At 39.2% G+C, this 9,052-nt stretch overlaps 1 protein-coding gene across 5 annotated transcripts in view; it reads right to left on the reverse strand.

Moving 5' to 3' along the window:
- Positions 1 to 2,022, reverse strand: part of EXOC6 (exocyst complex component 6) — an 86,948-nt gene extending 84,926 nt beyond the window's left edge. The window contains exon 1 of one of the 5 annotated variants that reach the window (XM_008643804.1): positions 1,828 to 2,022. In XM_008643804.1, the coding sequence (XP_008642026.1) occupies positions 1,828 to 1,949 (122 nt within the window). In that variant the 5' untranslated portion in view covers positions 1,950 to 2,022. The remainder of the gene's footprint in view (positions 1 to 1,827) is intronic. The other 4 variants (XM_017726055.1, XM_017726057.1, XM_017726056.1 and 1 more) reach the window with 4 other exon arrangements.
- Positions 2,023 to 9,052: the final 7,030 nt, after the last annotated feature.

Consider the following 9,052-nt stretch of genomic DNA (forward strand, 5'->3'; position numbering starts at 1 on the left):
CCGCCGCCCGCCCCCGCCCCCCAGCCGCTGCGACCCGCTCAGCGCGCTGTGACAAACGAGGGGCGCGCAAAATGCGGCCCCTCTCCCGGACGGACCGGCTGCCCTCCCCAGTGCACAGAGGCGCTACACAGACGCCTTGAAGGTTTATAGGCTTCAACACGGCCTTTTCCACTGAGCTAGTTCTGGTTTGTTTCATGGCGTGCTTTTGCTTTATTATTATTATTATTATTAATTTGGTTTGTTTTGATTTGACCACTCCCGCACACGCGGCCCGTGCCCGTCCAGGCAGGAAGGCACCGACCCCTGAGGCGGCGGCGCCGCGGGGGTTTCTGAATTCAGGTTATGTCACTGACTTCAGTCCTTCCATTCTTTACGTGATAGAAACTTGGGGATCGGATTAAAAAAAGAACAAAGCCAAGCCAAAACAAAAAAAAAGTGCACCTTTACGTGCAGTGGCTTGCTGTGTTTCAATAGAAACTGACATACTGTTTCCTAGTGCTTTGTACAGCAAAGCTTCATGTGTCAATGCAGGAGGAATAACCTATTTTCTATTTAAATTTTACACTTTGTGGCCTGTGGCCAGGGATTAACTAATCCTTGGGTTTTGCATGCTCAGGAGACAGGATGCACCTGCTTTCTGGGCAAAGTTCTCTGCACACAAGTGGGAAGCTCGTGTAAAGAAATAGGCTAGATATGTAAAACTTCAGGGTGATGTGTAGCTACTTTTTCCCATAAGGAACTGACAGCATTTGACAAGTGTGAATGCATCAAGGTCTACAATTGCATCTGACACCCTTCCAGTTACTGTTATCAAGCTCATCATCTCTCCTGCTCTGGTGCAACTACACCTGTACACGAGTTAATAAATGGCACCGAAGACGGTGCACATCTTGTCTGTGCTTGTGCCTTTATTATATTCAGCACTGATTCAGATAAATTTATTAATGATGCCTACTAAATCAACAAGGACTACTCTAAATGTAGATGAGTGCTTACAAAGTGCATGATGCAAAAAAAAAAAAAAAGTAAAAATCCTACCACTTGTATTTCCTTCAAGAAATCACTCAAATGCAGTAACGATCTTCCCACATTCCTTTTTTTCCCACCACCAAAATACTGAAGTTATAGATTGACACATTTTTCAGGGTAAATTTAATTTTCTTTTTTTAGCCTGATCGTTACTGCAACCTGACGCCTACAGTGCCAGGCAGGCTATTTTTAAAACTCTTCTGCAAATACTGACAATATACCTAGACAGATTACAAAATAATCTTTTATGTATTACTTTTTTTAAGGATGAATATGCAGAGGAACTTTCTCAGTTACACTTTTACCATTAGATAGTTTCCATAAGCTGCAAATGAAAAAAAAATTAAATGTTCAGATATTTTCGAATATCAACGGTAAAACCTTAAGTAGTTGTGTCTTTGGTGATTAAAATAAAAGTTACCTTTATTAAAAATTTAAGAATAATAAGCAGTTAATTCTTTAAAATTATAGCTGTAAACTTCAAACTAAAAACACTGCTACAAAAAAGACAAAATTTCCCTTTGTTTTCACTTTTAAGAGCACTTTCTTTTTTCATAAATCTACAGCCAGCCATCAGTAACAGATCGCTTTTTCCTGGTGAAAAGAAAGAGCAGAGTAGGTGACCTTGGTTTGTATTTTTTCACTTAGGGCCAATCACGTTGAAATTAAACTCAACTTTCCTGTAGGCTTCAGGGTCAGGAAAACAAAGTTTCTAATATATTGTGCTGGCTGAAAGAACAGCTATAGAATGGAACACATCCATCATGAAGAGTATAGTATTATCAAAAAGAAGCATACCTTAGGGTGGTTCCAAGAGGCAGCTCAAAGGACTGGATCTCAGCAAGGGCATTTTCGTATATTTGATCTTTATTTTCTTCTAGATACAATTCTGACAGATTTGACTTGCTTTTCCTTTCCATAGAGTAGCATAAAACTAATCTAACGTTAGGAGAGGACTTTTATTCTGATTATTATAGTTGACTAAGTGACTCTGTAGTCAGCAAAACCAGGCATAAAAAAAAAAGATCCTGTGCTAACCTCGTGACTCCTGAGGACTTTGTGTCCAAGAATGGTGCACAGCTGCTGTTTTCCTGTCTACTGGTAACATGTGCCTCGTATGCAGTACCCAGGCCTGCACAGTCTTTTTTGTGTGTGTGTCCAATATATTTATCTTAACAACAAATTTACTGCCAAAATAATATTTTTACATCCTTGAAATAGCTTGTCATTAATAAATAGTAAACCTGAAATTTAATAATTTTGAAAACATAACTTTAAAGGAATTTCAGACGCTAGACATCAATGCTTAATTTCTCTGTTAAGTTTTATGAGATTAAAACTATTCTTTAAAAAAATTCTATTTTCCTTTTGCTATATAAAAAGCTTGCACACAAGGACTTAGCTGGATTTATGAAAGGTTTATGGATCTTGTAAAGCAGATTAGAAAAACAGAAACATGTTCTTGTCGTTTTCAGCATTAGTAGTTGCTACTTATAACAAATTGCAAAAAATTCTCTATGATAACTGTGGGTTTTATGTGTGTGAGCAATAAAAAAGATGTTACTAATTTATTATCTGCATGGAAGAAAATGGATAAACAAATGTTGAGAGCAGTGCTGCTGTCACATCATTGTCATGACGATGGCAAAGAAAACACTTTACACAACTGCCATGAATTACTTTAATTTCAGACAGTTATTTCAAACATGAGATTGGACTTTAGATCTTTCAGTTTAAACAACTTTTTAGAAGCCTAATTCAATATTATTTGGATAATCAAACTTAATATATTTTGGGTTTTTAAATATTTCACAAGTTTTAATCAAAATTTGGCTCTGAATCTCAGTACTGCTCCTGACAAAATTGATGAGTCCAGACACTCGCTGTGCACTCAAATGCAGGGAAACAGAGATTACTCATTTTTGAGCAGGGTGATATATAGTTTATTCACTTTTCTGTGCTCAGTGGGAACACTGAGGAGATGAGTCCACGTCAGTAGCAGTGGGAAAGAACACTAAAGGCTGCAGTGAGTTAAGGGTACGTACAAATTTGCAATGTGTTTCCTTGAACAAGCTGCTTTAATCACCAGTTTACTTTTGAACCAAAATTAAGCAATTGCTCTGTTAGCATTACTATGCAATACATTTCCTGCTTTCATGTTCTTCATGGAGTTCTGAGTAATTTTTACACGTTTCACCAGAAAGGGGAGCCTGTGATTGACCTATCCTGCCACTGGATGTCACACAAACGCAGACGAATGGATGGATATTGTAACTCTTCATTCTAATCTTAACAGTCACTGGGTTCAGTATTAATTTAACAATTATGAGGTGAGGCTTGGAAAGTAAACTGTAAATATTACAATAAGCTTAAGCTTATTCGTGTGATAGAAGAAAGTACATCTACTGCCACTGTGGCAGAGCAGAGGCTGGGCAGGTAAATCACAGATGCCTCAGACAGACACCTACACCCAGCCATCACACACTGGCTGGCAATAAAAATAGAATGCGGTGATGGAAGCATGACTATGTATACAAAATGCTTTTATGAATATATTTATATGATTTTAAGTGAGTTCAATTCTTACAGAGGCTTTGGGTAAACTTTCTTCTTCCTCCTTTCCCAAAAAATTTAAACAGTAGCTTGCTTTAGGAAATCAACCAATCAAAATAAACAGGACTCTGACTCTGTTGTGCAAATGTTCTTGTTGGTATCACAGCTGCGTGGAAATAAATATGTTTAATAACAAAGCAAAACAATGTAAAAAGAAGCAAACAAATACAAAGGTGAATTACCAAGAAATAGGCAGATGTTACAGTCTCTTCGGTTGTGGCAGTGAGTGAGGAAGTACCTTGGTTCTCTGTACAAGATCAGACCAAATGCACCAGGCCTGGCTGCTCAGCTCTCCAGTGTTTTACAGGCTCACTGAACCAGTCTAAGACCATGACATCCAGAGGAGGATCCAAGGTACAGTGATGGATCTGTATCTGATCCATGGACAGTACATTAACACCTGCCAAAAGCCCTTTATGCACAGATGACCCTGCTTCTACCCTGTGCTGTCTGTCCAACCTGGGCTCCCCTTCTCCACTTCTGTCTTCTGCTCCTCCCCACCATAATTCCAGTGCTGATTAGATGTGCCCAACATCTACATCTTTCAGTCACACAGGAGCTTTTCCTTTTTCCAGCTGGGCTCAGGGCCACTCTCGAAAGGCTTTAGGGAACTGCCTTGTTCAAGGAAATGAAGTTTTTTTTGTAAAAAGACAAAGGCACAAATTCAGTATAGGCACATGACATCAGCTTCTGGCAGAACAGTGTATCTTTGCTTCACAACTATACATAACATACTTGGAGGCTGCAGCTAAATAGATTGTCAGCAAAGACAATGCTAAGTTTTTTGGTTAGTTTTGGTTTTGTTTTTTTTTTTAATTTATGGTACTCTCCATGCAGAAAAGGAGAGTAGAAGTTATCATTTCTGAGGTATCATACTTGTACTAGTTCAGATTTAACCAGGTCAAGAAGCCTGAGAAGTTATTAATCTTCTAGAAGTCCCTGGCAGAAAAAGAGAAGATATTTTCTGTGCTGGTTAAACTCACGTTATTTCTGTGAAGGAAGTATTTCATTATTTGGACAGGCAGAAACCTCAGGCCCTGTAAGTTATAAAGACAGCTGCTGCCATCTTTCCAATCATCCTAAGCTTTTCCTTTAAAAAATGATCCAAAGCACCTGTTTCTTGCTGAAGGTGTAAAAACGGTTCACAGCTCAGAAGAGGGCAAGGGGGAAATTGGGGCAAATTATCAACAAGATTGTGAAACAGGATGCAGAGGCTTATCTAGAGCAAACCCACTTTCACCACGTCCTTTCTCCCTTTCCTCCCCTAATTCCTATTCTTCCCCAACCCTAATGGGATACCAGAGGGCCAAGAACTGCTGGTTTAAATCTTGCCTGCCTGTGCTGATACTTTAAAAATACATTTTACCCACATGACTATTACAAAAAGTGTAATGTGCTGTAGAATAGAGTCCCTACTGGGTATGCAATTCCCGTGTAGATTACTTCCTTTTTTTCAAATTGCCAGTGCACGATTAGCAGCCTTGAGTCTGTTTAATTTTCTTTCCCAGTTGGATTGGAATCCATTTTGAATGATTCATGGAAAAGAGAGAAGGGGGAAAATGTCCACCCTCAAATGGAATTACTATAGATAATTTTCACATGCAATGCCATCCATAACAAATTACTTCATTGGTCATTGCCCAGATATCTCCTCTTTACATCCCTCCACAAGGACAACAATGCCATTAGTCATTTCCCTGGCATCTCCTGCTCTGCTACTGCCTTCTTTCCTGGGCTCATCCCCAAACTGGACCCTTGCAAACTAGCTCATTCTCCCTAGAAACTGAACTGGCTGCTTCCATTCCCCTTGTGCCTGTTTTTCTGATGGCCAGACCCACTTCTGCCTCTCAGATGAAGCATGGTGGCAACAACCCTATCAAATGATACTTGGGGAAAACAGGCACATAAGGAGATGGTGGAATTACCATTATCAGCAGGGAAATTACCTTTTTTTAATTCAGAGCATTTAAGTGAATTGTGCTTTCTGAATAGTAGTCAAAATCATAAATACATTGGGTTTTTGTTTTAATTACACTGTATTTAAGAATTGGACAGTGTATATAACAATCTTCACCAAATACTGAATGAACAATGTTCTATTTCACATTTACACCTGGGGTTTTTTTATAGTAAATTATCAGAACAGCACACATCTTTCCCATTAGGAGGGCAGTCCATCACTAACTGCTTTTGACATTTCACTGACATCTTACAAGTTCCTAAAAATATCTGGAGAGATCCTCAGCTGGCACTGATGTTATCTTTGTAAGAGTCAATAAAGGCATCGAAATGACTGGTTGAACAGAGGCACTTCTGTCTGACTGCAGTGGGAAGGAGAGGAGAGTCACTGTCATTATATGTGTTTATGTAATGCTTGGTGACATTGAAGAACAAGTACTATTTCATTTTCATTGCAACATACAAACCATATTTTTTAGCACAGCATTTGAATTTCCTATTTGAAGGAGACACTTTAATAATATTGGGTAATAGCCTACAAAGTAGCATCTTTATCATTCTACAGAATGAAACACTGATGCATAAAAAAATTTTCTCTGTGCTTATGAGTGCTTTTAAGGAACAAGCATCGACCAAAACCCTGAGTCAAGGACATGCCCTGGGAGCCTGAGGGCTTTGCTTCTTTGTAGGCAGTGAGGAGCTCTATTACAGATACTGTTCTAGAGGACATCACTTTCCTGGAATGGGAAGGCTTTCTTTTTCTCCGCACTTTTAAGAGCATCCAGTCTTAGATAGCCACAGAATTTATATTCCTTATGTAAGCCAGGAGAACTTTCTTGAGAAAAACAGCCCCTGTTCTAGTTTGGGGTATGAACGAGTCAGAAATTAAAATTACTTTTGAGGTTAGGATGAGTGCATGATGGACATCAGATGGGTGATGGCCAAGTGATCCCAGCTTGATGAGTTGTTCTGTCAGCTGAGCCACCGTGAGTGACAGACATGGTGCCCACTCTGAGTCTACTCTCACTGCAAACTGAAATGCTTTAATTGAAACTACTATGAGCAAGCCACTCAGAAGCTTGATCATTTTTATCATGGCCTATATTCTTTTAATACTTTGGGGGAAAAAAACCCCACAACCTTGTTTGAATATAGGCTTGAATCACTTTAGCTAACAATTAATTAAACTAAATATCTCCACAGGCATTTTCAGTCTCTCAGGTTCTTATTTCAGTTTAAGTTAGAACACCACCTAATTGATTTAAGTGAAATAACTCTGCCTTAGAAAGGAATATTATCAGATAGATTTTTGCACCAGTTCTGTGCAGGTCAGCGTTATGCTTCTGCTACATTCTCCACTCATGCTTCTCTTCAGTTTGTAAGAGGGAATAGTTAACATTAGGTTACCAACACGTGATGGTTGGTATTTTAATTGTCCTACTAGTCAGATGTGGCCAGAGGAAATCTTCAGTATTCATTTTGCTGAAGAGTGCATGCCTAACAATTTAGTAGTGTTAACAGCTATCAGGAAATTTAAAGGAAGTGCCTTGACTATCTGCTGCTTAGATAGCTGGGTCTCATTACTGTGAAAGAAAAAAAACATCCAAGCAAACAACACTGCCAAATAGTACTATACTCCAAGAGAAAATCTCTTTTCCAGTAAATGAGTACAAGAATCATTATTTAAAGTATCACACCACACTAGCTGCTTTTTTGTAATATTTCCTAGCTATATTCAATTAACATAGCACATTAGACCTTGTAAATCAACACTGTTAGCTTTGAAAGGAACCGCTTGTTTTTTGAGAACATTCCAGGCCACAAACACTTTTTCCAGTGAAAACTGAACAATTACAATAAGTCTCTGTTTTGGTATGAAAATAGGAAATGATGCTAAACAAAAGGGAATGTTTATTTAGAAATTCCAAGGCCATTAATTTATATTAAGAAACTGTTTGTGCTCAGAGACTATAATCAAAAGGTGATGTGAATCATTGATCACAAAAGAACTTTATAGATAAGGAGCAAATGCAGTGCTGGGTGATTGTATTATATATTAACAACTTTCATGAGCAACTTTTGCTGATTCATTTGGCAGGAAGTGAGCTGCCAAGAGAGATTTCTAGGGGAGGAACAATCAACGAGATTTTCATATAAAATAACCTCCAGTTACTGTATTGTTCTCACAACATTTGATAATGAATGTTTTCCTGTTCAAGAAAAAAAAATGCATAAATCACAAAAACAAAGGCAAATCTGGTTTAGTGTTACACTGCTATAAATACACACACAGGCAAAGTAAGGGCAGGGTCTGATCAAATTAAAAAATTGGGAAACTGATAAGTACTCCTTGTGAAATTGCTGCACAGTTTGGAATTAAAGATATGGTAAATGCTATTCTTTTTGGAGGAAAAAAAGTCACACCTTTATATTTCTTCTTGGTTCAGAAGCTCACTGGCCATGGCATGCCTGGGATTTTATCCAAAAAGCAGTGCTTGGTTTCCATTCAGGAGAGCAGGACCTCCACAGCCACCGGTACTGAGCCACCCTGGGGGCTAACACCATGCTGGGAGGCTGCTACAGGTGATAGGAGAGCTCCATGCTTTAAAAATTGAAACTGAATCACTGCAGGCAGACCCAACACAGCAGCACACCCTTAGCCCAGGACATGAATGTCACTAGGCCAGCCCCACCAGCATGCTCCAGAGCAGCCCATGGCACGGGGGCAGCTTGGTGCTCCAAGCGAGTCAGCCATGAGCAGCACAGCCAGCCAAGGAGGGGTCCCCACACCCCACCAAAGTGAGGAGAGCAGGGGGCCTGTGTTACGTAGAGTGCACCAGGGATAGTCCTCAGCAAGGGGACATGGTGAGTCTGGGAGTCCTCTGCCATCCAGCCCATGCCAAGGATGCTTTGCCCTCAATGCCAGCAGGCATCGTTCAGCTTTCTTAAACCCTTTCATTGCTACCACTGGTACAAATAAAGAAAAAAATACAAATGCCTTCAACTAATCAAATTAGTTATAACTTGATGTGTGATGGCACTGCCCAAATGCAGTGAATTTGGGAACACATGGTGGAGGAAAGAGAATAGGAGAGAAAGCACGTAACAAGGAGCTTCTGAGAATAAAAGGTGCTGCAGCATATCTTATAGACACTTGTAGGTTCTGCTCTGGTTGGATACTGGTTAGATGTTATTCACAACCAGTTGTGTAGTTCTTTTACATAAACTTTCCTATTGTAAGATTTTCTACAGTACTTGTCCTTAAATGCATAGTAACTAACCAGGGGCAGATTAGGAAGCAATCTAATAGAATGGTTAAGAAAAGTTTTAAAGAAATTAAGAAGGAAAAAAACCAGAAGGCAAGTATGTTGGCCATTGTGGACTTTCATTCAGCACAGACCTGGCAGAGCTCTGGTTCTTTATCTTCTTTTTTTTTTTTTTTTTTTTTTTT

Source organism: Corvus brachyrhynchos, unplaced genomic scaffold (assembly GCF_000691975.1).
Source record: "Corvus brachyrhynchos isolate BGI_N302 unplaced genomic scaffold, ASM69197v1 scaffold61, whole genome shotgun sequence".
Classification (NCBI taxonomy): Eukaryota; Metazoa; Chordata; class Aves; order Passeriformes; family Corvidae; genus Corvus; species Corvus brachyrhynchos.